Below are 27967 nucleotides of genomic sequence, written 5' to 3' on the forward strand. Positions count from 1 at the left end.
GCACATGGTGTTCTTTGCGCGTAAACGGCGTTGCGTTCGTCACGTTTTCGCGCATTATTTGTATCTTTCCTCCAGCAAGCAAGTGACCCTCCATGCAAGTCCACCCAGTACATGTGTGTACATGTTTGTACAGTATGTGACAGACTTGCCAGGGCTAGTGCCAGCAGTATTTACTTGACCACAAACATTGCAAAAGAGTTAAACTGTTGAGATCCTGAATCCATCAAAGTCCCCCAATAGCTCAAAATGGAGGTATCCTGAATCCATCAAAATCCGCCAGTTCCGCTAGGCTTGGAATCCTGAGTCCATCAAAATCCCCCAGTTTGTTCAATATGGAGGTATCCTGAATCCGCCGAAATCCCCCGAAACAGGGGGGTGGATTTTGATGGATTTAGGTACGTTAGGGTTAATATTAATCTTGAAATTACGAAAAGTGTATTGGCATTGAAAAAAAGAAAGGAAAAAGAAAGAAAATTTGTTTGAAACGCTCAGAAAATATATTTTCCTAAAGCAAACAAGTATAAGTTATTAAAAAAAAATGTATTTATTGAGTTACATGGCCCAGACAGCACGTATTTTTCATGAAGCGTCCCCTGCGCAGAATTAGGCAGGATTATTTTCTACAATGCCAAAACTGCACGCTTTGGAATTCCCCGCTTGCTGCCACAAATAAAGAGATTTTGCTTTGTTAATCGGTACGGTGGATGATCGTAAGCCAACAATATAATTTTTGTTGAGGAAAAGAGTGGTTGCTTTGCTATTTTTAAGCTACATGTACTTGGTTGCAAAGCCTTATCTGCGCAGAAATAGGAGTAAGGAGGATCGAGGATATTTTAAAAAAATTCAAGTGAAAAAAAAAACACAAGGGCAATTCCACGGTAACGGAAGGACGTTTTCACTCATTAAACAAAATTTCAAATGTGTGTATCACAGACACTGTTCATAGTTACTGCAAACAAATGTCACATTTGTATTGCTATAATGCTACTTTCATTTTCCACACTTTTGGGGGGCATGAATGCCTCCCGTTTATGAATTATGAATATTAATGAGGTCAATAACGGAAGGACGGTAAAACGGACAAGGGTTTTCCAACTTACTCGCGTTTTGCAAAAACTCTGTGAATTTTATGGGGCAATTATATTTTAAAGGTAGGAAATGGAATCCCTGAAGCTTTATCTATACTATACCACCTTTCATTTGACTTTAAGTGTTTCGGTTATATAATTATAACGTTTTAAGCAGATTATAATTTGGTAACGGAAGGACGGTAACGGAAGGACAAAAGGTTTACTCAATTATAGCATGAACAAAATGTGAATTTACACTAATTATACAAGTGAAACAAATTGCTTAAATGTGTAACTGAATGTGAAATCAACAAAATGCAGACCTGGCATAAATAATTATACCCAAGAAACTATTGAGATAAAGATAGAAGCCTGCTAATTAATGATAACAAAAGAAAAACGAAAACAACCCAAAACACATAATTCACGAACACAGGACCTCTACAGAAATAGACTTCAAACCCATCACCTCAATCCTTAAAAGTTTAAATACACAGTATTTGAACACTTGAGTATATTGGTTACATGTTCACCAACAACTTTTAATAATAATACCGGTAGGTTCAAAGGTTTACCTAAAGGGGGGGGGGGGGGGGGGGCGACCAGCCTACATGTACATTTAAGGTAAAAACATCTACCGGTAGAACTGATGGCTTCAGTTAGGTGTTGCTTTTAATTGAACTCTAAAATCAATGTTTGAAATCAAATTACAATGATTTAGAGTAGTAACAATTAATTTATAAACATCCAAACTGAAGTTGTTAACTTGGGCATAATTTGTCAAAGACTGCACCTCACATGTATAACACATGTAAATTGAATGAAAGTGCCCCAAAGTACCGGTACTTTCTGCCATCTCATTTTTGACTTAATTTGCTTCTGGAATGGCTTCACAGAATTCGTATCTTTCTCTATTGTCCATGAATGCTGATGGCAGCAACTTTATGATTTGATTTTCTGCAACAACTCCATACATACAAGTACTGGTACATCGGCATATATGTACATGTACATTGTACATGTTGTACATGCCTGTGCCTTCCTTTGTAATAAACACCTTGCCCTGCTTATCCCGCTCTTGTTAAGGTGGGTCACATGAATGTCCTTTCAATGCTCATTATACATGCATGTACATGTATTTGCAGTGATTTTCATTTTTCAAACATGAGCGCAAATGTCGTAACATTTGATAAAAATACGATTTGTCCTTCCGTTACCGTCCTTCCATTACCAATTTGGTAACGGAAGGACGTGATTTAATTGATTGTAATTAAAAAACAAGAAGTACAGCAGTGTCAGTTATAATGTCATATTGAAGGCCTACCTAAACTTGCTTTGCACAATAACTTTCAATGCATTCATACTGCAAGTTTTAAAAATAAATTAAAAATATGTATTTTTTCGGTAACGGAAGGACATTTTCGAAGGCTGAAATATTAGAAGTCACTGAAGCGAAACAAATTACGCAAAATGTTAAAAACAAGTTTTAGTCGGTTTTTCAAGACCAATACTTTCTCATGACAGAAACTGATGGCATTAGTACATATTTTTGTGTGTCTATTGGTAGAATACTTTCATATCACTATTAATCACATTTTTAGGATTAAAACAGGATTATTACATAATCCTAGTTTTTGGTACCGAAATGTATAAAAAATAAAATTCCGACTTCAAATCTTGAAAATATAGACTTTTAGCTTTCATTTGATGCCAAATTTGTTTAAGTAAAATGTATTTGAATTTTTTGGTGTCATGTCCACTTTGGTGTGGAATTGCCCACAACAGAGTTTTCCAGAGTTTTTTTGTCGGTCGGGTGAGGGCAACACAACCATTTTTTGCCTAATAATAAAATTAATAATTATGATATTATGGCACTTGCACTAGTCTTGCACAGACAGACTTTGCAAAAATAGGGCGCCCACAACGGTTTGTCAATGTCGAATGACAAGTGACAACATGCATGACATGAACGTGGACAATCAGTATCACATTCACAGAATCACAATGATGATGTGGTTGTTGAAGACGAAGTGAAGACGGAAAACAAAATCATGAAAATAATCAACAATTCCGAAAATAGAACAGCACCTGGCATGACTTACCCAACATGTACAAGGCTGGACATTTCTTGGCTCTAAAATAAGGACGACATCCACACTATTTCCAGCAGGTTTATCAACTTTGTAACGAACACTCCCCCGTTTATCAACAATGTACACAATTTGTGTGTACAGGTGTAATGTACTGGTTCCCTTTAAAACTTTTAATGAATGCGTTAACAATACGCAAAGGGTGGCACAAGTTGACGATTACCAACCAAATGGCCACCTGCACCGCGCCCGTGGGAATAACTATGCCCAGACTTCTTCATATAAAATTGAACCATGAGAAACCAAAAGCACCCGACTGTAAAGTACGTGTGACAGCTCCGCTATTTATTTACTCCCACGATGTTTGTTTGTTTCAAAGTTGTTTTTAAACTAGTTTTCTATGACAATGTTCTCAGACCTGGAGCAGCGTCAGTCCCTAAGTTTGCAAAAGGTTCCATCCGCATTAGTACACAACCATGTCAGTTTGGAGTTTGTGTTGAACATGATGAATCATTGAATGTGCAGTAATTATATAGTCGCTAGAGGGCGCTATATTGATCACATCGCTCAAGCCTCAATCTCTTGTTCAGCTCACATTGTCATGATTGTCATTGGCTAGGCCACTCAATCATGTAAGTTAATGTACTTTTTATTCTGGATACATTTACCATAGAAAATGTTCTCTCTGATTTTATAGTCGCCTGAAGACCTGAGATGACAGACATTTCATCATGGCATCCACCCAGGAAGTTGACTGTTTCCATGACAACACTGAAGAAGAGGAGGAGGATAATTTTGTTGTTGATGTCGAGTGGAGTAAACTGAAGGCTTCCCACATGAAGGTATGAGATCATAACTACGTTAAGTTATCCTGGAGATTGTTAACACTTTAAGTAATTACCCTACGTTTTGTCAACAGTTAACATGAAGGGAGGAAGGAGTGTTGCAGATGTGGTTGTTTAATAATTTCTTTTCTCGCTAGCAGTACCTTCTCCCTAATTACCATTCTCCTTTTATATGATTCAAGGAGGGCTACAGAGATGGTTACAGTGCAGGACAAGAGGCAGTCTTACAAGACGCATTCAATAGAGGATTTGCCCATCATGTCCAACTGGAAACCTCTGCATCATTCTATAAGGGAATTCTTTGGTATGTTCAGTGTCAACTGTGATTTCAAGAAATGTCATATCTCCATGCTTAATGTCTCAAGAAAAGAATGCTTTGTGAAGTTTGTGTATGTTTCCCTCAAAGAAGTACCAATGCAAATCCATACTTATGTTTAATTATTGCTCTGAATTTTGTTTTGTAGGGCATTGAAGACATTTGCAGAGCGATCTAGAACTTCCAAAACCCCACCAACATTGAGCCTGAGTGCCAGTGATGAATCAAGAATAGCATCACTGCTAGAAGAACTCAGAATTATTTCTGGAGGAAATGACTCAATAAGTGAGAATACAAACTCAACTGATGTTGATGAAGAAGATAAAACTGATGTTGTTTCAGAAAACCGTCTCTCACAAAATCCAGAGGGCAGCATTGTAAGTGATCAAGCATCACATTGTAATCCTGCTGGGTGTGTTTGTCTCTCAGCTGATTCAGATGGAGAAGCATCACATGGTGGGACTTCAAAGCCAAAAAGTTTGCATGAAGGAACATTTGAATACGGTGGTCAGCACTCTGATAAAATGAAAGAAGTTGCTGGTAATTGTAAGGATTTACTGAAAGAATTAGGTCTTGAAAAAATGCTGCACCTACTTCCCTCAAAAAGGTGTTTACTCAAGTAAACTCTGAAATCAAATTCCCTGTTTTCAAGAATAGGGGAACCAAATTCACAAATTATTCAGAAACATGCAGATATTCTAGATTTTTTTCTGACTCCCAGATTTATTCCTCGTAGAACACTGCAGCAAAATACTAAGATTAGTTAATATATTCAATACTATAGTCGTACATGTTTACAGAATATTTCGAAGTGTCAGATTTGTGGTTAAAATAATTTACGATGATAAAAACCAAATTGTGATTTATATGCAAGAGAAGCTCTTAGTATGTTTATAATATTAAAATACTCTTAATACGCAATTCCAGTACAATTTCTGTCGCCTTCTCCAGTTAAGAAATCTTGTGATGTACTCTAAAATTGAGTTATTTATACTTTTAAAAACTACAAGGAACAAAAATGCCCCTTTAAATAATGCATTGAAATTAACTCTACATTTTGTACAGTATATCAATCAGAATTTATCTTTAGGTGCTATTTTGTTCTAATACATTATACCAACACTGGTGGCCAAAGAAATTTTAGTTCTCCATTGACAAAGACAATCTGGCAACAGTCAACACATATTATGAGTTATGCCAAGTTTGACAAAATCCAGTGTTGGGCAAGTTTTGATTGTTGATGGAGGTAGCAAACTTTTTGAGTACGCTGGTCAATTGTGGAAGATTTTGGGCTTCAACATTGCACAATGTATGTGTATGTACATGTGCACGTATACAGCCCTGACATTTGGTTAACAATAAACATAAATACTAATATAAATAAAATCATGGAAAACGGCTAGAAATAAAATGCATCCCATCTATCTCATGGTCGTTAAAGGGTTTAATATGTCACCTTAAATTCACAAGTAACTTGTAATTAGCATGTAACTCATTACACATATTTTAGAATTACACTGTAAATATTAAAATATCAAATTTCAGATATTCAGCAAGTGTCCTTACTTTGCCCTCAGTGTTGTGCTGAACAAGTTCTAATCACATTTCAACAAAGAAGGTATTCATCTGTTGGAAGCAGTCCAAGCATTGTATACAAATAGTGATTCCTGTCATCAGCCTGCGATCACATAAATACTTTTGAAATCTATATATTAAAATGTACCTCTAATAAACAGAGTAATAATTAAGTCAATGCAAGTCAATCACCAGTCAATTCACAATTGAATTTACAAGTGTGACCAGAAGTGACTGACTAGCAGTGGCATAACTCAGGGGCCCACTTTCCTTCAGTGCCCCCACTCCACCACTCCCACCCCCCCCCCAAAAAAAAATGTATGCACCCCCAGGTGCTCTCCAGAAGTTTAACCCTAGTTTGCCAATGCTGACTTGATTACAAATCTGCCTGTAAAATGCACACAAAACAAAATAATGTGCAGATTTTAGTTTTCCACTTGTACCATGTGAAGCGCATTTGCTTGGCCCACCAGAATGAGAATGATATCATAAATGCGTTTATCGAGATGAGGGTAAAATGTATATTAAAATTCATCAAACCACATGCCCAATAAACCAAAGATCTGTGATTTACGGTCCTTTACCATCTTCACTCAGGCCTTGTATCAGTGGAAGTTTATGATTATAAACAAAAGCAAAAAGCACAAAAACTTGCATCAGTATAAGAATTCCAACATTTTCTAGAAGTTGCTAATCTTTACTGTTGTCATGACGATGTGTATCGTATATGATCAGATCTTGCTATGACCGTCTGTCGTCCATATACCTTCTCCGCCCGTTTCTCAAATGCCTTCACCATTTTCTTTACGACTTCGTCAAAGAAAAGCGTTGAAAGGTTGGAGTGGAGAACAGAACGGAACTCAAAGGATACCTGGAAAAAAATCAAGCCAAATATCAATCCAATAGAAATAATCTGTATCAGATGTTTAACAAATTGTGAAAAATTATCAGAGTTCAAGACAGCTTCTTAACAGTTGCTCCTCATTCCCCTACATTTACCACAATGAAACAAAATCAAACTATTGTGGGATCCCCACAAAATTGAAACAATGACAATTGATGCCATATTTTTCTTGTCCGGTGCAAATAATAGACAATGACACAATGTTAATGTAAACAATTGAAGGAATGTTTATTGAAATAACTAAGATCATGCAATCACACTTGGTGAAATACTTACAGAGAAATCTATGGTGCATGTATGTGGCTTGTATGGGATTCCCGGTCCAAACCTCCAAGTTGTTGACAGATGATTAAACAGTTTCCCATCGGTACAGACAGACTGAGGTGAAGTAACAAGATTAAGGTTGCAATAATGGCTGATACATAACTTACGTACCATGAATAACAAAATCACACAACAGAGTTTGGAATTATCACACAGATTTTTTGGTCACTCAAAATGAGAAGTGTTGTGTTTGTACATATTACAACTGTAGAATTAATCCCACTGATTAGATGACACAAGTGCATGCACCTGAATAGGAATCCCAGTTCACAGTTTTCTACCACACTCCTTAGTATTTTAAAATAAAAAGCTACTACAAAATAACATACACTGTATCGTTTATAAAAAATGCAGTGAATATTGGACGTTGGGATTATGATTGAACACATTCTATGAGTTGGCCACAGCCTTTATTACTTGTTACTATACCTCATACATATTCATGATCAAGAGCCGAATTCTCACTGGTCCATTTACCATCACTTGCCGGATGCTATTTTTGCCGTTTACCAAGCAAGCGCGCGAGTATCCACAGAGAGGGTAAATACGTATGTGTTACGCATGCGTAGTAGACTGTTGCATCGCCCTAGGGCAGCACACGTATTGTTAAGTAGCGTTTTCCCGAGCTCAATGATGCCGAAATGGAGAATATTGTGGACAATAAATATGCCTCCTCTGCCAACAAAAGTAGTCCACAATGTGGTATCAACTTTTAGGAGTTACTGTATTGCAAAAGAACTGAACTTTTCTGAGGTTGAGCAATATTCTTCTGGTGAGTTGGACAAATTTTTACGAAGATTTTATGCCAGCGAGGTGCATACTGCAACGAGAAAATTTGGCAACTGAATATGTATGAGGTATAGTAAAAACAATATAACGTGGTTTATTTCAGTTGGATAGTCGATATATGCTCCCCGAGGTATTGGAAGTTGACGAACTAGTCCCTTGGCTTTGCCTCGGGCACTAGTTTGTCAACTTCCAATATCTCAGGGAGCTAATATTGACTATCCACCCTCAGATCATGTTATATTTGTATATTATTTCATGGCTTCACTTACTTTAACTAGATGAGGTTTAACTACAGTTACTGTTGAGGTGTATCTCTCAACAAGCGGTGGAAATCCAACCTCTAAGTCTGCTTTGAAGTGGCCAGCTTTTCCAGACCTTATAACTGAATGAGTGCACCATGGTACAAAATCTTTGTAGTTTTCTACATTACTGACTACTTCATACATCTCCTCCATGGAATACCTAAAAGAGAACACAACAAAATATAACGCAATCTTGAAAACATGAAAATGGAAAGTATCTATGTTCATTTTCTACCTGTCCAATGGATCAAACAAATTTTAGACGAGCAGTTTTCAGACTTAAAATTGTTTATGATTCAGAACAACATGCATTTTTTAAGGGGGAGAGGGGAAGACAAGACACCCCCCCAAAAAAAATTAGTATTAGTCTTCAACAATGAAACAGGAAAATGTCAACAAAGTCCCCACCAAAATATTGATTTTAAAGGTTCCAAAGGTTTACAGAAACAGAAATGAGAAACAGGTCTACCAACCCATTCTGAAACAATGATAAACTATGATAATAAAGATTTCAGAGTATTTTATGTTTCAGTAATTTGAGAATTCTCACTTGAGGCAGAAAAATCCTTCCTGTGTTTCTTGTATCCCCCCCCCCTCCCCCCACCCCCACCCGCCCGAAAAAAACCACTTTCCTGGTACATCATCAGCAAAATAACATTGCCCGGCCCAGTCACCTAGGTTATTCTCTTACTAATTTTAGTTATTATTATATTACATTTTTTTCTACTCACCCAACAATTCTTCTTTCTGAATATTCTTTACTTTTATCAAGAAATGACAAGAAAGATCTCGATGGTACTGCTTGTATTTTGGGTAGTAAATGGGGCCTGCATAAACATCTCTCCTGGATAAAAATTCGTTGATGTTTATAGAGTATGTTGATACCTGCATATACATGCCTGCTACGACAAAAGCTGTAAGAAAATGAAAGAAAGGGAAAAACACAATTACATGTACATATGTCAATTCAATCTTTTAATTTTAATTTTAATTTTCACATCTGGATGTGGGATGGCAGGTCCTCGACCATACGAGGCCTAGTGATTATTATTTCTTTTGTTTTGCCCATCTTGATTGTGATATATTGCTGATGTACCCTAACGTGGCGCGGCCCCTAACGTGGCGCACTTTGATTTTTCGCCTGTAGCGCCTAGCTAGAGCAAAAGTTTTAACTGAAATTTCACAGAAAGTGAAATTTCATCAAGTTATAAACACTCCCGTTCATAAATCGCGAGTTTATTTACCCGCTGCAAAGTTAAAAGAAAAAATTATTTTGGCGTGATTTTCCGATTTTATTTTTAAGTGCAAAGTGAACCCTTTGAAAATGCCCCGAAAAATAAGAAAATAATTTTGTGACAAACATCTGGCTGGGTATGTAGGTAGAGATAATAATGATTTATCAGAATTTATCAAGTTTACAGAAATTCTTAAATGTTAATTTGGAATTTTCGGAGATTTATTTAAGTGCGCCACGTTAGGGAACACTCCGCCAAAATTTGCCCAATTTCCGGACGCCACCGTTTTTTAATTTCGGCTTAAATTTCATGAAACCGAAATTTTTCATAGAGGTTGAACAGCAAGCATTAATAAGGTAAAAGTACCAGTAATTCACTGCATGAATTTGAGGTTTGTCAACACTGAGGTTTGGCAACACTACACGAGGACATTTGGGTAAGCTTCGAAGTGCGCCACGTTAGGGAACACGACTATATATTTTTACATGGCATGAACAGATGAACTAATAATAATAATAATTTGATATTTATTTTAATATTTTAATTGTTAGACCACTTCACTTCCTTTAGCCTTTGCTTTGGCTTTCATGGGAGGACTTTAAATTAAATGTTAATACTCAAAGCTATATTAATACGTGCGAAGATACTTTGAATCCTTCCTGCGTGCAACCATTTTGAATTCATGTGCATGTCTTACGTTTGTAATGTAGAACATAATGATTATTAATGGAGTGAATTTTGAAAGTGTACAGTCTAAATGCAACGCGCAAGAACAATGCAGACATGATGGACAGACCATGGAGGAAGGAACTCCTCCATGGACAGACCATTGGAGGTGAATTATTCTACCTCCATGGACAGGACAGACAGACATCGGTACATGAACTTGATCATGTTGATAAAGCTACACTACGTACAATGACGTAGGCATACTGACATTGTCATTGACAAGCATGACAAGTCAAAACTGAGAAATACTCACTTCCGTAGCGATCTGTTTAAGGGCCTGAGATTTAAACATGTAGCCGAACACATCACGTCTGCATTCTAAAGTAGCTGTACCACAAGTTATCATTTTATCAATAACAATATTATTTATGATTTCACAAAGCGCCGAATGTAGGGCAACTAATGCATGTTGAGTTTGACATGACCTTTCCACAGAAACCGGCACGTACATGACGTAACTATCGTAGCTGTGTGACGTTTTGTTCGCCGTTGGGTCAGGGTTCCAGGTTTGGCCTTGCATTTACTTAACACGGTGGTTCAAGGATTCTATAATAATTATGCACCAGTCTACAGGTCGACAAGATTTCATATGGAAGGCAAAACGAAAAAATATCAAATGTGATTTCTAAGAAAAAAAATTAAAAATGAAATAAAACAAACCTCATCAAAAAATGCACTTCCAAATTTGTAGATTTGGTAACTTATTCACCAACTATCGAATAGTTTGTTTTATATGCAACTACGTGCAGAATAAAACTACCAAAATCCCATTTCCCCCCCCCCCCCAAAGCCCACATGCACCTCTATCCTGAATTCTGCACACCCCTCCCCCAGTCCACATATCATTCAATCTACATGTACTTTGGGGCAGTGTTCTCAACACTGGGGGGCTGGATGTTTCGGGGGGGGGGGGGGGGTGTTCAATTTTTGTAGCATCTGTACGTGCTGAAAGGTAGACAGGCTTTGTGAAATCACAAGGGGGGCACCTTTCAAAGAGGACACTATCAGAAAATAGGTTGTGTTTTTTCATGGCTGCACAATTAAAGATGTTCGCGCGATTTTGAAAAAGGCAATCAATGTTCAAAAAGGTAGTGACTGGGGGGGCAACAACTTTTTATGGGGGTGTTTACAACACCGCCCCCCCCCCCCCCCCCCCCCCCCCTCCCGGCTTCGCTGCTGCTTGGGGCACTATAACACATGACACTTCACCTATATTGGAGAAGATTGAATTAAGTAAACTTAGTTTAGATAAAATAACACAAACACCTCACAAGGATGGAGACAGAGTCAAGAAGCACTTCATACAGGTCTGCACGCTCACAGATTTTTGTATCTTTATTTAGTGCAATGCAATATCTGCTTCCATGAAATAAAAGTCTGGCCTCTGGTTCTACATGTTTGATATTATTTTTTTTAAAAACCGACACATATGCCTGAAAGAAACCCGTGAACAAAAAGAGAAATGATATCTTGAGAAAAAAATCATTTGTTTCATCAGAAGTACATGTACTGCTATTACAAAACCTAGACTTTTTGTCATAAAGTACAACACATCAAGAACAGATTTAATATAGTGTTATGAACAATACCTATACCACAATAAGGAAACATGATGTAAAATTGTAAACACTGATCAAGGGCGGATCGGGGGGGGGGGGGGGGGGGGGGCAATGGGGCAATGCCCCCCCCCCCCCAAAAAAAGACACCCCCCCCTTTTTTTCTTTTTAAGTGAAAAAAAATTGGGAAAGTGGTCAGAAATTGCCTCAGATCACACCACAGAGCATCTGGAATCCGAAAATTGATCTGGGCCCTTAAGTAGACCCTGAACACCGTGCTGTAATTTTTGGGGAACCCACTTTTTTGCCACCCCCCCCCCCCCAAAAGGTGATGTTTTGGATCCGCCCTTGCCACTCGTACCTTTTTTTTCACTAAAAAACAACATTTGTACAAGTATTTGAAATTTAACCTCACCATTTTCAGAGTTATTCACACTTTATAATCATACCTACCAAAAATGACTTTAGCCCCACTTTAAGGCAAAATCTTATCTTCAACAAAACCTGCAAGGATAGAAATCTCAATTGTGTTATTGATTCAAAAAGGTTAGGAGACAGAATCTTAGCTTGGCAATGAACCAAATTAACGTGTTGAATCACTGCTCAACCAGATATCTGAGTTAAGGGGATGATTTTCAAAGAGTAGAACGAAGAAATGTTTGTAACAAAAGGTTACCATTTCCTCAAGATTCAAAACAAATTGATTAACTCATTCACAGCTTGCTATATACAAATGTATCATTTTAAAAGGTATGACCATAGAATTACTCGGAAATCTGTTTTGTGACTTTTATGGCCAATAAACTAAACAAGACAACCGAATATTCAAGGGGTAATATGTTCCCATCGTCAGTGTTAAGTTTACATGGAAAGAATGGACACATTGTCAGGTCACGACATGTGCTCTTTTATACAAATAAAATGTTTTGTTTTATTAACTTAACCATGCAACATTGGCCTCTTGGGCGCTATGACTTTTTGTTTTAACCTTAACTCCCTAGGGGGTGTGCAAAATCGTATTGAAATTGGAGGATTCAGGACTGTTAGGGAAGAACCTTATGATAACACAAAACATTTGAAACAAGATTTTGAAGTGTTCTATCTTTGAGTATCCTGACCAATAAAAAGTCCTCATCTTTTCAAAGCCATCTTGCTTTCTGACATTTTACAAGTTTCTGATATTATTTCAATTCATAATCTACTAAATAAAAGCAAGTAACTTTGTCAAAATGTGAAACATTTAATACTCAATTCTTACCAAGCAAAACAAGGTTCTCAGTTTTTTTAATCACTCACTGATTTTCACTGTATGTACAAATCAAACTCTGTCCAGATCAATCGGTGAATCAAAAATAGAAGTGATGTAATTGGATCCTAAAATATCCATTCACATGTCTATCACAAGGCATCCTGTCCCATGTCAACTCATAAGCTATTTAAATGAACAAGGAAGCATTCCTTAGTTATTGTTAATCCCATGTAACCTGTGACTGGACTTGTAATTTACTTGGACTTATAATTGACTTGTGATCCATTGTAAGTACCTCAGCTACAACACTGCTGGCTTTGATTGTTGTCAAACTAGACAAATGCTAGACAGGGAATGGTACTGGAGTAACACTTAATTCAGACATGAAGAAGAGTAAATCTGGAGTGTGGCTGAGCATCACAGACAACTTACAAGAAATACTCCAGTTCATATCTAACGTATTGATTCTTCTCATCATTGGGAACCCGTGGATAGCCGGCTACCAGTGAATCCTGTGCACCGATGTACAATGTATTGTAGATCTTCCAATACACATCACGGACCTTCCTTGCTGGGTGGAACAGACCCTGGAAGAGAAAGACACAGGAAATTGTTACAGTACTTGACTTGCAATAAGACACATAATATGCAAAAGTCATAGAAGGATTTATCGTATCAGTGTGGTACATACAGAGACCAATGAATGACTTTTGTTAACATTCTGTCAAATTTCAACTACTTGTCAGCTAATTCGGGAAAACGTCGATTTGAGTATGAAGAAGTTGCATTGCATACTGTTGCATCTTAATGGCACGTTGACCAACTCTCAATTGTTAGTGCTTATCCACAGGCAATAATAATGTGAGTACATGTACTATGTAGTACCTGTAGTGCATACTGTAGCATCTTGTTAGAACCTAGACCAACTCTCAATTGTTAGTACTTAACCACAGGCATTAATCAAGTGAGTACTATGTAGTACCTGTAGTGCATATTGTAGCATCTTGTTAGCACCCAGACCAACTCTCATCCCTTCAATTGCATCCATGACTGCTTGGATGACATGAGGCGACGTCTCAAAGATGTTAGGCCAGACAAAGTTAAGGAGATGAACAAGAGCATCTTCGCATCCGAATCCGAACACACCCAATGACATGTGTTTGATGGCTGCACAAGCAGTCTGACGATGAACCAGGTCTCTGCAAGAATTCAAAACAAATATGAAAAATATCAAACACATGAAGAAAATTACAGACTAACAGTGGCAACAAACATAAGAGCAACAACCATAAGGGAATATTTGCACAAGAATTGGTCAACAAAATGATTTCAAATTGCGAACTCCTTAAGACGTTTCTGTTTGATTACATAACAAATATAGGCAAGCTGAAATTCTGGTCTTAGAGATTGTTTGCCAGAATCACTGGTTCCTTTACAACACATTTTTGTAATAAAACAAATTTGTCCGTTGAGCAAAAGTTATGTATACAGACTTAAATAAAATTGACAGACAAAACAGACAAAACCATGAGAGCATATAACAGACAGACAGCCTGACTAACAAACAAACCTACCTATCCATCAATGCATCTTCCAGTAATGGTGTCACAGCATAGATGTAATCCTTTCCCATCTCACCGATATACTCAAACAAGAACGACAGTGATTTGAGTACACCATTCTGCACGTTCAGCTCAGGTACTCGATACTCATTCATCAGGGCTGGGAGAACAGTAAACGGTGAGCAAGTCTCGGCAACAATAGCGATGGCTACTGTGGTACAGACACGATTCTGACGCTCTTGTACCTTGAGATTGTTCAGAAGGGTTGCCAGTACATCATGGGGACTGAAATTGTAGAAAAAAAAGACTTTGTGATGCTTGAAGAATATGAAAACAAATAAGAGGCCATACTTACTGACTTAACTTAAGCTCGGCTATGGCTAATCCAATAGCAATTGTAGTCTAGGGTATAGGCTATGGTTAGTAATACAGTACTTACCCAATAGCCTTGGCAATGTATCCAAACGTGTTGACAGTAGCTCTTCTGATAGCTTTCTTGTGAGCCTTGAGGAGTTCTAGAAGCTCAAAGCAAATTCTCATCCATTCTCTGGCTGAGACGTACTCTGCTCCACGATCAGCTATACGACCCACAAGATCAATGCAGTTCTCCTGTACCTTCTCATGTCTGTAGGCAAAAAAGGAAGAAAATCAATAATTTAGAGTGTAACATGTAAATTTGTGCTTGATTTTTTTTTTTTTTTTTTTTTTAACCATATGCCACTGAGACATCCATTTCTCTCAAAGCAAGCTCACTAAGTCAGCTTACAGGTTTAGTAGATCATTTGTCATTTGTGCATTTTTTTTCGTTTGAGCAACAAAGTGCTCAAAATCTAAAGAAGGGTGCTCAACAAATAATCTGATGAACTTTTAGCTCTGAGAATGCTGTATATACCGAGAAAACAATATTCTAGCATCTCGGTTTTAATTCAAAAGTTGCCAAGTCATGTTTTGAATTGTGCCGGAAATCAGCATCCGGGACACGTTGTCATTCAGCCAATTGCAGCTACACGATGTCACGCACTAAACCGACAAATAATAGCAACCGTGCTCACGTGAACGTCATGTAAATGCTTGCGCGCACCCATTCACAGATTCTTTGAATTACAAACCAACTACTATCAGCAATGTCCAAAAATGCGTCACTTGACACATCTTTGGAAATGACCTGTTTTTTTTTATTGTTTTCTTTTAAATAACAGCATGCCAAAAAGAATAATTTCACAGGAAGTTGAGTGCCATTACTATCTCTATACCAAGTAAGCTTTTCAACAATAATTTCATCAGTTATTTTTTGGAAAGCTGCAAATGATCTACTCTACCTTTACTGAGTGCAAACATTTATCAAGTTGGTCTTCAATGATTTACAGAATCAAATAAAAACATGGTTGCCTCTGTTCCTACCTGTTTTTGAGGATAGGCGTCAATCTTGGCAGTAAGTCCTTGATAGGCGGAGTCATCTTATGCATCCCAATGACATTAACAATGGACTTGAGAGCTCCTAAGATGCTTCCAAGTACCTCGGGATATTCCTCACCAAGGTACTCATATAAGACAACACCAAGATGACCCATCAACTTCTCCTACAAGACAAAAACATAACAGGTGTTAGTAACAGGCACAATTGACACTATAACTTCAATTTAGTAAGCCCACAATGTTTAATATCAGTCTTCTTAGCTATCTGACCTACGACACTGCACAGTAATGATTGACAGATACCCCAAAAGACAAAGAGCAACGTAATAGTGTCACTGAATATCACAGACCGACCATCCAATGATTGATTGATTTGTCATTTTACCTCTTGACATGTCCTCATGACGACAGCAATTCTGGAGATGAGATCAGCAGCCTGTTGGCGCACCTTGGCAGCTTTGTTGTTGAGACGCCACAGGATGGTACCACAGATCTGTGGCAAGTAGGGTTTGACTCGCTTCCCCAGAGCATTGACGACGGTACCAAAACCATTTAACATCACAGAGTCCTGTCAAAGTAAAGAAATCAATGTATGTCAGATCTGAATAATAACCAGGGATGATAGTGGGTTTTGGCTCCAGGGCCGGAAAAATGTCCAACGATCAAAATACACCATACATATTCACCTAGCAATACCATATGTGTTATGTACAACAAGTATGTCGACAATGAAAGTACATGTACAATACATACATTCGTGTATCATGTCAGCATGGTGATTGTGATGGAGAAGCACATGCTTAAATGATCCGAGACTTACACACCAGTGCAGTTGGCTTTATAAGCTCTTATTTGCCGTACAATGTGACTGCAGTGCGTCTACGCAGTGAAACCTACGCTTACCTACGATGGAGCACACCCTGTGTGAGTCTAGCACACCGACAACATGTAGCGCATAACAAATGTTCTTATTGGCTCATGAGCGGCAATCAAACAATGCTAAACACATTTTTCTTTTGGCTGAAAAATGACGTGGCTGTTTTTTCTTTTATTTCTTTTCTTTTTCTTCATGCGTTATTTAAAATCATGTGCAAATCTGAAAATCAAACTTAATCAGTTCCTTTAACATTCCAAGTCGCACTAAAAATTACATCTTTAAAGTGTTCTTCTGGGCCAAGAATTAATTAGTGTTTGCTCCTCCGGCATTAGAGGTAGTGTTCCTAGCTCAAGCTAAACTCCAACTAACTCACCTCTGTAGTCTGTTCTTGGAAGGCGTACAGGATGCCATCAATAAGTTGCTCTTCTAGCCTAGAGTCGATGTCTGCTGCTCCTAAGTTGCCCATAATCTTCTCAATCGTCTCCATGACCATCTTTCGATACTGTTCTGCCTCATCCTTAAGATCATCAACGATGCGACCGATAATTTCAGCAGCGCCAACCTTGTTAGCCAACTCAACGGTGGTGTCCACCAACTAATCAATGTACAAAAAATCCCAATAGAATTCATTGTCAAAGTAAACTTGAATATTTCTCTTTATGCAAACAATAAATTCTTCAGAACCTGTTTTACCTTGGTGATCCATTGACATCTTTCCATCAACCCAGCACTTCCTATGTCCCTTAACCTCCCCTTAGAGAGGGAATTGTTAAGGTATGCGATCTCCAACTTACCTGTCTGTAATTGCGCCTATCAAGAGCCATTCGATGTTGCCAGAAGTGTTTGAAGAATGATGGCAGGACTTCATCTCGGATGTACTGAGCTTCCACACCATCAGTAGCACAACACTGCTTCACTACCTGTGCAGTCACAACATTCAAGAACGCATCCAGTTAACAGAGAGATTGAGTAGAACTTTCAATACCTCATTGTTGTAAATAGCGCAAGTTATCCTGATTCTTGTTAGCCAACCAAACAAATCAATGGTTTACCTTGAGCACAATCTTCTTCATCTCTTCATCAGGAGACTGGAATTCACGGATAAGAATCAACATGACTTCCCTAGTGTAGTAGTTGGCATACTCAGGATCCATCAAAGGAATCAGGTATCCGATTGCTTTCAAGAAGGCAGCAAGACCCTGAAAAATACATAAATAGATCAAGGAAACTTACTGCACTCAGTCATTGATTATCTGTCTTTCCATGGTATTTTGTCTAAAAACGCAACAACATTGAACACTTGTCAAAGTGAGAAGTCTGCCACTGCAACAAGATCCAACAGGTCAAAGGTCTGAAGCTGAACTTCCTCAGAGTCTGTGGTCACCAACTGCCACGGGATACAACAGTGGCATTGGTCAATGGGACTAGCTCTCATTGTCTCGGAATTGGTGATGATGGCCTAATGCAACAAGATCTCACAGACTTTTACACCTGTTGCACTGTGCTCCATCTACTTGTAGCTGGGTTAAGGTTATTTACCATTATCCAATCACTGAACTCACCTTTCCTCTGTGCTGCCTGATACCCTTCCAGAGAGGTTTCAAGACACTGTCAAATGACTCAATGCCATAAGGAGTAGCTGCTTCAGCAAGAGCGGCTAAGGCTAAGGCTGTGATGGTACGAACCTTCTGCTGCTCATCCACAAGTCCTGTATCCACAAATCAACACTTCAAATTAAACTCAGTCCCCAAATTCAACAAGCCTGTGATGGTCTCAACTTTATTTAAATTCATAATTTAGTACAGTAAAGGCCACTTTAATGATCACTGCTATACAGATCATTCCGATATAACGAATGACAGATGATAGTATAGATAAAACGTGTTATAAAACATAGATTGGAATTACATTTGTATGCATGATGAGAATTCCTTACCATGTTCAATAATCTCGACCAGATTCCTGAGATGTGGTAGAATAGCACATCCCATCAGGATAGCAATCTGCTGTACAATCTTGATGCCAGTATGTCTAGCCTGCCAAGACTTCTTACTCTTACACACGGCCTTCAAGAACGGCAGCAATGATGGGATACCCAGAGCTGATGCCACCACTGCAAATGCACGCGCTGTAGTATTACGCACATACTCATCCAAGTTGTCAATATCAGGACGCATGGTGGAGATCATGGTAGCTAGACCAGCTGCTTTGGCCAGATTAGAGATGATCTCTCTGCCTTCTACACGAGCGTAGTAATCTTCGTCAATCAGGAGAGGTTCAATCACAACAAGGATCTACAAGAAATAAACAGGTTCTAGAATTGACCAGCCGAAGTATAATTTACAACCAAGCAGAGATGTACATGTACTTTTTGTTCAATTTATACTTCGCATATCGGACACTATACCTCAAGTTTTAATTGTTGTGGGACCATGTTAATGTATATATTATGATCTTACCTTGTGTACGTATGGTCGCACCAGATCGTCCAGCTTGTACAGAATGCGATCGATGACCTTAACCAATAGATGGCGCTCTTGATCCTCTAGAGTTGGTGACATCAACAACGGAAGGATTTGATTGAAGAGTGGTCCAGCGTTGAATTCCCTAGCCTTGTCAGTGATTTGACGCAAGGCTGCTTTACGCATCGGTGGTGTCCCATTCTTGATCTTCAGCAGCAACTTCATAATGCGACGTTCTTTCTGTTCCTCTGCACTCAATGTACTTTCATCTATGTCATTCTGGAAGGGAAACATTAATTAAGTATTAAATCTACACCTTACTGTATGCAAAGTGAAAAGAGAATAGTTCTTGACAAATACAACAAGGAGACCAACAGTCCACCAAAGTTTAGCCAACATCTGTCTTTCACCAAACATTAGAAACACTTAGGGCCCTAATAAATTACCAGTTGTTCACCAAGAAAGTAAATGAGCAAAACTGTGTGGCTGATTCAAAACAAACTTTCAAAATTTCATTACCAAATTCACTTAAAGCTCACGAGAAAAAAAATGGAAGAGCTTTGCACAGTCTGGTAGTACTGATCTTTATTGCTCAGAAATTGTTTTTAAGCCTAATTTCTAAACCTACCAACAGTTTGCCGAAGTACTGGGCATCATCAGGTTTAAGGAACGGCAGATTACCAGGCGGTTGAGCTAAGCCAGGATCTACAGTCTTATCATCTGTCTGCATATGGAATCCGCTGAGTCCACCCATAGGGGTAGGGGTAGATGTCAGTTTACGGGCTGGAGTACGGATCGGAACATAGCCAGCTGGAGGTTGTAGTACCTAGAGTTGAAAGGGCAAACAATGGGCAATGTTATGATAGTTGTTAGCAGTTAGCTGTGATAGATTTTATATCACTGACCTGAAAGATTCAAAAGTGAAATGACGAAGTTCCTCTGGCCAAGAAAATGTCCACTCATTGGAGAATAAGGTTTTTTAATCAATTCTAAACAATAAACTACATGTGTTCCACTGAAGAAATCTGATGAAATGTTTACAAATATTTCAGGAACCGCTGGAATACGAGTATGGAATCAATGAATACCAACTGTAATATCTCGCTGAATCACATTCACATTGTTAATGGAATATAATAAATTGACTATAATGATAACTCAAATCATCAAGTCTAGAAGTTTTTACAGCGGATTTGTGTGAGATCTTTCGACGTAACTTGTGCTGAATTTTTTTCAGAGAATGAATTGTGAAGGTTTGTATGGTGAAGAAAGCAACAAGATAAAGATTTGTGGTAGCACTAGGTGACAAATCTCTTTTGTAAGTTTGAGAGGTTCTAAAAAGGACTGGGGCAAAATGAAATGTTTCGGGCAGTATACTCTGCCAATTGTCAGGAGACTGAAGAGATTCCAACGGAGAAGGGGTGTTATGTAATGCGACTAGAAGCGTTGCAATCCCTCAGTTTCCTGACGATGGGCAGAGTATAGTCTCCGAAACGTTAAGTTACCCTCCTCGAGGTTCTTTTCAGAATCTCGCAAACCCAGAAAAGAGATTTGTCACATAGTGCTTCCAAAAATCTTGATCTTATTATCCAAGGTTCTAGGATTACCTTGTATCCTTCAGGGAACATAGCATCCAGCTCATCATCACTCAAGGCTCGATTTCTCTCATCAATTTCCTTCTCCCATCTCCAAGCTTGAAGTTGTTCTGGTGTCATCATTCTCAGTGCTTTAAAGAGGTAACAGAGCATACAAATAATCATCAGAAATCCAAGAACTGCACATGTGATGTAATTCACAAGTTCATGTTTGACCATTAAATTGATCCAGCGGAGAAGTTCACTCAAGAATTATTGGTATTTCACCTTGTCTGTCCTCAAACTTGTAATATTAGCGTCCCTACAAGTTTATACAGCAGAGTTAAATTAGACGCGGTGCATAAGGTAAATAATGTACCCTTGGGAGCAGTACTAGGTTTTAATGAAAGGCGTGGCAGTAAATATGGCTTAGGGTTCTGTAACCTACCTGACTGTGATGGTGTCTGCATCACCATGGCCTTCTGACCCACGGGTGTGGCAGTATTACCCACGATGGGCGTGGCACTGGGCGTCTGACTTCCAGCTGGAGTCTCATCCCAACGAGATCGACGCTTACTGCCTGGAGTAGGAGTCTCTGATGGAGCATCACCCCCACGATCAGTGCGAGGAGTCTCCGCCCATCCACTTCCATGCCCAGGAGTTTCTGAACAAATAATGGAAAGCAATGAAAGTGCCATTATTGAATGGGAAAACATATGCTGTCCAGAAACTAATAAATACTACATCCAGTTCAGAATTTCACAGACATGTCTACCTCAATACCAGTCACTGTGAGTTTTCATAAATCATAAGCTTCCAAGATACTTGTTGACATATCAATCGTCCCTTCACAGGAAACCACAACTATTTAGAATGATAATTGTAGGTTGCAGCCTTATCTTACCTCTCTCAGTTCTAGGTGTCTCGTCCCATCTATTCCTACGAGCGCTTGGTGTTGCACTATGTCCTGGTGTAGCGTGACCCGGTGTAGCATGTCCAGGGGTAGCATGACTTGGTGTCACATGACCAGGTGTCAGGTGGGCAGGTGTGTTCTCCCATACCCGTGTGCTTGCGCTGGGTGTAGCTCCTGGTGTCTCACTACCTTTTGCTCTGCCTGGTGTTTCATCCCAGCGACTGATGGATGGAGTTGAGGCTTGTTGCTGTATGGGAAGTCATATGTAAGAACTTTAACAATAACACATTAAAACCTCTTTAGAAAAGATTTGCAGTATAGATGCAGGAGAGCTGCATGAGTCTTTGATTAGTCGACTCTCGCTAATACAAATTCAGCTGGACTTATTCAAAGTGTTTGCTATATCAGAATTTTGTATCAGGAGGAGATTCGGTGCACATAATGCAGTCAGGACCAAGGCCTTAAGTTCACTGTGACCAGAATATTGTTTATGAACAGAGTTTGTATTAACAAGAGTTGCCTGTATATGCTTACAAACAGAGCATCTTGTAAAATGTTTTTTTTTTGTCTTTATTTCTCACAAATTCTCAAAGTTATGTGAATACAGTTTTCATAGTGATATGTTTGAAACAAAGAAAATGATTTCTCAATATCAACATTCCATAAAACAGAGGTTTAGAATCACTCAAGTTATTAAATACTGGTGTATTACCTCTGCCTGTTCCCAGGTACTTGTCTTCTTTTTGGGCGTGGCGCCAGGTGTTTCTTCACCTACTTGATCCCAACGACGCCGTTTGACTGGTTTGGATGCTGTTTTAGTCGTCTGCACCTCAAGCTCACCCTTCTTAGCTTTGTCCTGCATCTGAAGACGAAGCCCAGCCTAGCAAACAAAAACAGGAGATTATTTCGATACAGTTACTTTAACATTAACCATAACCCCCTTGAGTGATTTACTAGGAATCTTCCTCACTCCTGCAAATTCCAACACCATATTGTAACTCCACACCCAAACTGTTGGACTCTGTTTATTGGTGGTATGCCTAACCTCATATAAAACATGGTCAGTTTACTAGTGCTGTACACACGCTAACAGATTCCAAAAACCCTGGTGTTTAACTGGATGGGGATTGTTAGGGTTAAAGCAAAAGTTCCCCTGGAGAAAATTAGAGTCACAAACATCAATAGAATATATGTACATGCAATGGTTAATAAGCAAGCTCAATCAATTTATGTACCTGTTCTTTTGTCATGGATTGTTCTCTTCGAATGTCAACGTAAGTCCTCTCTCCAGGGTCAGGAGTTTTGCCACCTGTATCGTGAGATGAGAATAGTCACAAAGAAAGAAAGAAATAGAGAAAACATGAGTATAGTGAGATGTCATACATGGAGAGTGTAGGACCATCCTTAATGCTGATGATTTTGTTACAAGCTGAGGATAGGTGATTGTAATCTTTTTAATACACATACTTTGTATTTGGAGAATGAAAATAAGAGTTCCATTTGTTCAATTAATATCATCAAGGACAATTACAACTAACCTAAATCCTAGCAGAAATCTTATTGATGAAGAATACTAAACAAAAATGTACCATGGGTCCTCCTTTTTTTTTTTCTTTTTTCTTTTTTGACGTATCCCAAAATTAACTACAAGATTTAAGACAATACTTGAATTTCTTGAATGGCACGTAAGTATTTTTCATGGTAACTAGATAATGTAGGTCAATTTATCAGGATCAAATAAATTAAGGCAATGCAAAGTACAGACAAGTGTTACTGCATAGCCTCAGAGTTTGGATTGCTTGTTTAAACCTTAACTTGACTCCCTCATTTTGCAGTACGAGTGATTTCTAATTATTATTAGTCCACACAGTCCCGAAATGTAGTATGAACAGACACTGATGTAATTTGAAACTTGTGCTGCTACGATACTACACTACATAAATGTATTGTCTGAATGATTGCTCACAAAAAAATTCACTTGAAACAAACATCAGCATTTCAGAATGGTAGTTTGTTTTTAGTCTGATATTTTAATTTTTTTTTTCCATGGCTCTATTATTCGGAATTCAACGGAGCCAACATGACATCATCCAATACTGAAGTGCCGTGAATCTCTCAAAACCTGTAAAAACTAAACAGAAACATTATGAACAGTGGTCAATTTCTCTACATCACTGCTTTAAAGGTTAAACAGTCTCCATGTAAGTTTAAATTCGTTTAAGCGCTCTCAAAGTTTACATAATTTGTCAAAAGACAACCTTAAGATCAGGTTTTAAATCCTCCATACATGATAACATTTTAGGTTTCAAATTTTACATTAAAAGGTTGAAATTCACAAGTTTAACATTGGTACAGTCAAATATAATAAAAGTCATGCAGAACATTCCAACTTGGTTCACTTTTACTAACTAACAACGCAATGAATTCATTCCATTGTTTTAGAAATTAATTTTCTGACACAAATATTTCAATCTGTATGTACAGATTCAGATTGATGGAGTTAATTATTACGTAGGGAAAATGCCTCCACACATTTCACAAAGTAGCAACTTTGCAAATGCTGACCAATTGTATCTAATCAAACTGGAAGTTGACAAAGTGACCTAAGTTGAAATATTCCACACAAAAAGCAACAAATACAACAGCAATAATAATGAATAAAACAAAGCCAGGAAATGGGGTGGACATATTAAGTAGAGAGTTCTAGATATACTGCCTGTGCTCATACCCATCATACGTACGGTTCAGCCTCCACTGGTAGTTTGCTTGATGATAACCATGGTATTCACGTCAAGCGATGACTTCCTAAAAGTCAATCTTTTCAAGTATTCATATTATTAAGCAGGGCCGGTAGCAGACAACTTACGTACGGAGATTTTTTTTTATTGTTTTGACAACACAAACATCTGACACTTGTCACACAACTCGTATTACTTATAAGGCAATCACTTATTTACAGCAGCATTTCTAGTTGCTACATATCCTATTGGCATATACTTAACCTACTTAAGGTGATTTAGATTCTCAAAATGCTCTTGTTATGTAAAAATCTTACTGATCATCACAATTACACAAATGGTTTCTGACTTTCTCCCAATCTCTGACATACACGTGCAAAAACAGCCAATAAATGTAAACGTATCTCCTTTTTCTTTTCAAGATGCCCACAAGCTTTTTTCACATATCCAACTTCAATCAAACCTGGTGCCACTAGTAAATTGAAACCGCCCTGATTTATAGCTTTATTTAGTAGTGTCCGAACCAACAGGTGTTATATCAAACAAGTGGTTTCATTTCAACCTTCTATCCTAAATCTGTGTTGATGTGGCTACCATGGGTAGTTTCATTATTCAACAAATGACTGTGGTACCAGGTTTGAATAAGCTGGGACAGATACAAAGTGTATGCACTCCTTTGCTAAATGTAAGCAAGCCAACTCCAAACTGATTACTAATACTTCATCAACGCAAGTATCAGAGAGTTGAAGTTGAAAGGAAGAGTGACAAGTAAACAGCAGTGCCTTACCGTCAGCGAAGGGATCGTGTCTAGCAGGTGAGATGATCATCATTCGTCTACGAGCACGATATTCATCTTCACGTTCAGCAATCCTAGCTGCATTGTTACCAGCAAATGGGTCATAGTCCTTTCATAACGGAAAAAAAATAATCATTGTGATTACAAATAGGCGCATGAACTGCCTGTAAGGAATATATAAATTTGCCATGGTCATGACTGAGCGTAAAAGAAGGAAAATCAGGACAATGAAAGCCGTCAGAAGTTACACAAATCAAACAAATCTTTTAAATTTTTGAACGAAACCGGCAAATGTGTTGTAATATCAATAAACATGTTGCAATATCAATAGACAAAATGAATGCAGTATACATGTAATTTTACAATCATTAGCTAAGTAATTATCACAAACTGAATTGAGTGATTGATTCTTTACAAAAAAAAGAACAAGTTTGTGTGGTAAAATAAGACAAGTCGAACAAGAATTAATGACTGAGTCTACCTTAGCTGCCTCCTGTGCTTCACTGAACAAGGATGCTGGAGCCGTGATGCTGCTCTTATTCATCAAGGAATGATTGCTGTAATCATCTTCATCCTAAAAGAAAAATCAAGACGAAACTGATCAATACATCAACAGAAACATGTGAAACATTGTGAAACAACTGCCGCTCATTAAATGAATTCAATATCAGATTACAATGCATACACAATATCATCATGGCCTACAATGTATCTTTAGGCCTCTGCTTCGGTATTAGGTACAATCATGAAAATAAAAATTAAAGAATTCATGAAAACCTCCACGTCTCCCTAAATGTGGCTCGACTTGTACTTCTCCACTGATGAAAGTTATTTGGTTTTGAGATGTTCCGATTCTGTTGTTACTACTACAGCTTTACAGGAGGTTTTGTAATTGATGATTAACATCTAAAATCTAACATGAATGGAAAGGACACTGAATAATGTTAAGGCAAGATGTCTCAATTAAATCATACACTGATTACTATAAATGTTATGAGTACCTCATCTGCTTCATTAGCTGCAATGGAATAGTCATAGCCCTCAAACCGGCTCCGGACACTTTTATCATAGATTTCTCGGTCAAAGTGCCCCGTCTCAGCAAATCCTGCAGCTTCATCCTTCCCGTTGGTTGCAGGTGCTTCATCGTTTTGACGAAGAGTTGCAGTGCGGTTTTGTATCTCTTGAATCTGCCGCTCAATATCTGTGGGTACACACGTAAATTATGTTATCATTCCAAAATAACTTCTGAGACCTTTGCAGTCTTTTTTTAATTTCAATGTCCATTTGTTTCTTCTGGATGAAAATGCATCAGGGAGATCCCAATCATTACTTTTGTGTTGTGTTTTTCTCTCCCCACAAACTTTCCCATGAAAAGTAAAACCCCGCCGGCGCCCTCTATCCGAAACATTCTGGTTGGCAAAAAAAAAAAAACCGGTTGTCAGACATGACAGGGTACAAATACGTTTTTCCTGTCGTTTTCAGTCAATGTACGATATACACGTTGTTTGTCTATACAGCACCGCGCTCGCGAACAGCTGTGACCAATCACCAATGCACAAAATGTGGTTTCTTACGTCTGAAAAAGGCAAATAGTTTACGGATGAAATCACAACTAGCACCCAAACAGCTACACAACGTTTGGTGGGAATTAAATACATCTTATAATTCAGCCCTATTTTAAAGAGTATAGCGCCCTCTGTTGATATGGATTGCCGCCGGCAAACCTTTAGTAATCGTTAGTTTGCCGTCATTACCTCCGGCAAAATATCCTCTATCTATTTTTTTTCTTTTTTACTAAAAAATAGGGGGCCTAAAAAAAAGAGTCTGAATCCTACTGACTAGCATGACATGCATGACTAGCATGACTAGTGATAGCCCCATAAATGTGGCCTATTTACTGGACTGCCTCCGTAAACATAGGCCACACATCCACATGTACAAAAACATGTCGACTTTGCCAAATTTTGATTTTCACATTTAGGCTTACTTTGTAGGTTTTTTTTGCTTAAGAAGCATTCTCACCCTCTATATAGGCTAATCAGAAAGTGCTGCCTTTTTCAGATGTCCACTTTTCGTGAAATTTCCAGATACATTTGCACACGTTTGCGTATCAAAATTTCAACATGAAATTTCACAAAAATTAGACATCTGAAAAAGGCAGCACTTTCTGATTAGCCTATATAGAGGGTGGGAATGCTTCTAAAGCAAAAACATCCTACAAAGTAAGCCTAAATGTGAAAATCAAAATTTGGCAAAGTCGACACGTTTTTGTACATGTGGATGTGTGGCCTATGTTTACGGAGGCAGTCCAGTAAATAGGCCACATTTATGGGGCTAGACTTGTACTAGTGAGAATGGTAGACAATGAATGATAGACTCTTCTTAATTATTTTTTGGGCCCCGACCCGCAACTACCCAATCGCCAAATAAAATCCATAATAGTACATGTAATATTCAGGAAGTGATTATGATCAATAATAACAGATGCATAACATTTGAGGTTACGAGTAAAAACATGAATACAATCAGTGGAATGGACACTCGCCTTCTCTCGAATGAATGGCCGCCATCTTGCAACCTGCTTTATGGCGCTGGCATACGGCGATAGCTAGCTCGATAGCGCATGCAATAATACATAGCACGTA

The 27967-nt window shown here is 38.2% G+C and overlaps 4 protein-coding genes across 12 annotated transcripts in view; 1 reads left to right on the forward strand and 3 right to left on the reverse strand.

Annotated features, from left to right (window-relative positions):
• Positions 1 to 3490, reverse strand: part of LOC119719124 (titin-like) — a 29994-nt gene extending 26504 nt beyond the window's left edge. For all 6 annotated transcript variants that reach the window (XR_005269879.1, XM_038188446.1, XM_038188445.1 and 3 more), the window contains exon 1: positions 3173 to 3490. The gene's annotated coding sequence lies outside the window, so the exon portion shown is untranslated. The remainder of the gene's footprint in view (positions 1 to 3172) is intronic.
• LOC119719125 (protein YAE1 homolog) lies at positions 3399 to 5865 on the forward strand. 3 transcript variants are annotated; one of them, XM_038188447.1, is made up of 4 exons: positions 3399 to 3483; positions 3858 to 4002; positions 4188 to 4309; positions 4470 to 5865. In XM_038188447.1, exons 2-4 carry the CDS (start codon positions 3892 to 3894, stop codon positions 4942 to 4944), a joined length of 708 nt encoding a protein of 235 aa, XP_038044375.1. In that variant the 5' UTR covers positions 3399 to 3483; positions 3858 to 3891; the 3' UTR covers positions 4945 to 5865. The 3 variants fall into 3 exon arrangements, with proteins under 3 accessions (XP_038044375.1, XP_038044376.1, XP_038044377.1); XM_038188448.1 differs by lacking the exon at positions 3399 to 3483 and adding an exon at positions 3517 to 3611; XM_038188449.1 differs by lacking the exon at positions 3399 to 3483 and adding an exon at positions 3518 to 3638.
• Positions 5728 to 10647, reverse strand: LOC119719126 (coenzyme Q-binding protein COQ10 homolog A, mitochondrial-like). The gene is made up of 5 exons (XM_038188450.1): positions 10433 to 10647; positions 8947 to 9129; positions 8183 to 8375; positions 7077 to 7178; positions 5728 to 6767 (listed from the first exon to the last, which is right to left on the reverse strand). The coding sequence occupies exons 1-5, from the start codon at positions 10483 to 10485 to the stop codon at positions 6603 to 6605; spliced, it is 696 nt and encodes a 231-aa protein (XP_038044378.1). The 5' UTR covers positions 10486 to 10647; the 3' UTR covers positions 5728 to 6602.
• Positions 10648 to 11900: 1253 nt separating this feature from the next.
• Positions 11901 to 27892, reverse strand: LOC119719808 (splicing factor 3B subunit 1-like). 2 transcript variants are annotated; one of them, XM_038189301.1, is made up of 22 exons: positions 27868 to 27892; positions 26324 to 26523; positions 25804 to 25896; positions 25314 to 25431; positions 23024 to 23097; positions 22501 to 22668; positions 21780 to 22035; positions 21324 to 21539; positions 20909 to 21027; positions 19930 to 20127; positions 19299 to 19580; positions 18776 to 19133; positions 18402 to 18547; positions 17892 to 18038; positions 17634 to 17759; positions 17213 to 17434; positions 16348 to 16530; positions 15948 to 16126; positions 14986 to 15171; positions 14559 to 14831; positions 13967 to 14183; positions 11901 to 13571 (listed from the first exon to the last, which is right to left on the reverse strand). In XM_038189301.1, the coding sequence occupies exons 1-22, from the start codon at positions 27890 to 27892 to the stop codon at positions 13413 to 13415; spliced, it is 3945 nt and encodes a 1314-aa protein (XP_038045229.1). In that variant the 3' UTR covers positions 11901 to 13412. The 2 variants fall into 2 exon arrangements, with proteins under 2 accessions (XP_038045229.1, XP_038045230.1); XM_038189302.1 differs by lacking the exons at positions 25314 to 25431; positions 25804 to 25896; positions 26324 to 26523; positions 27868 to 27892 and adding an exon at positions 24517 to 25305 and having other exon boundaries at positions 13413 to 13571.
• Between the last annotated feature and the right edge of the window lie 75 nt (positions 27893 to 27967).

The sequence above is a fragment of the Patiria miniata genome, unplaced genomic scaffold (genome assembly GCF_015706575.1).
Source record: "Patiria miniata isolate m_02_andy unplaced genomic scaffold, ASM1570657v1 HiC_scaffold_8, whole genome shotgun sequence".
Lineage (NCBI taxonomy): Eukaryota > Metazoa > Echinodermata > Asteroidea > Valvatida > Asterinidae > Patiria > Patiria miniata.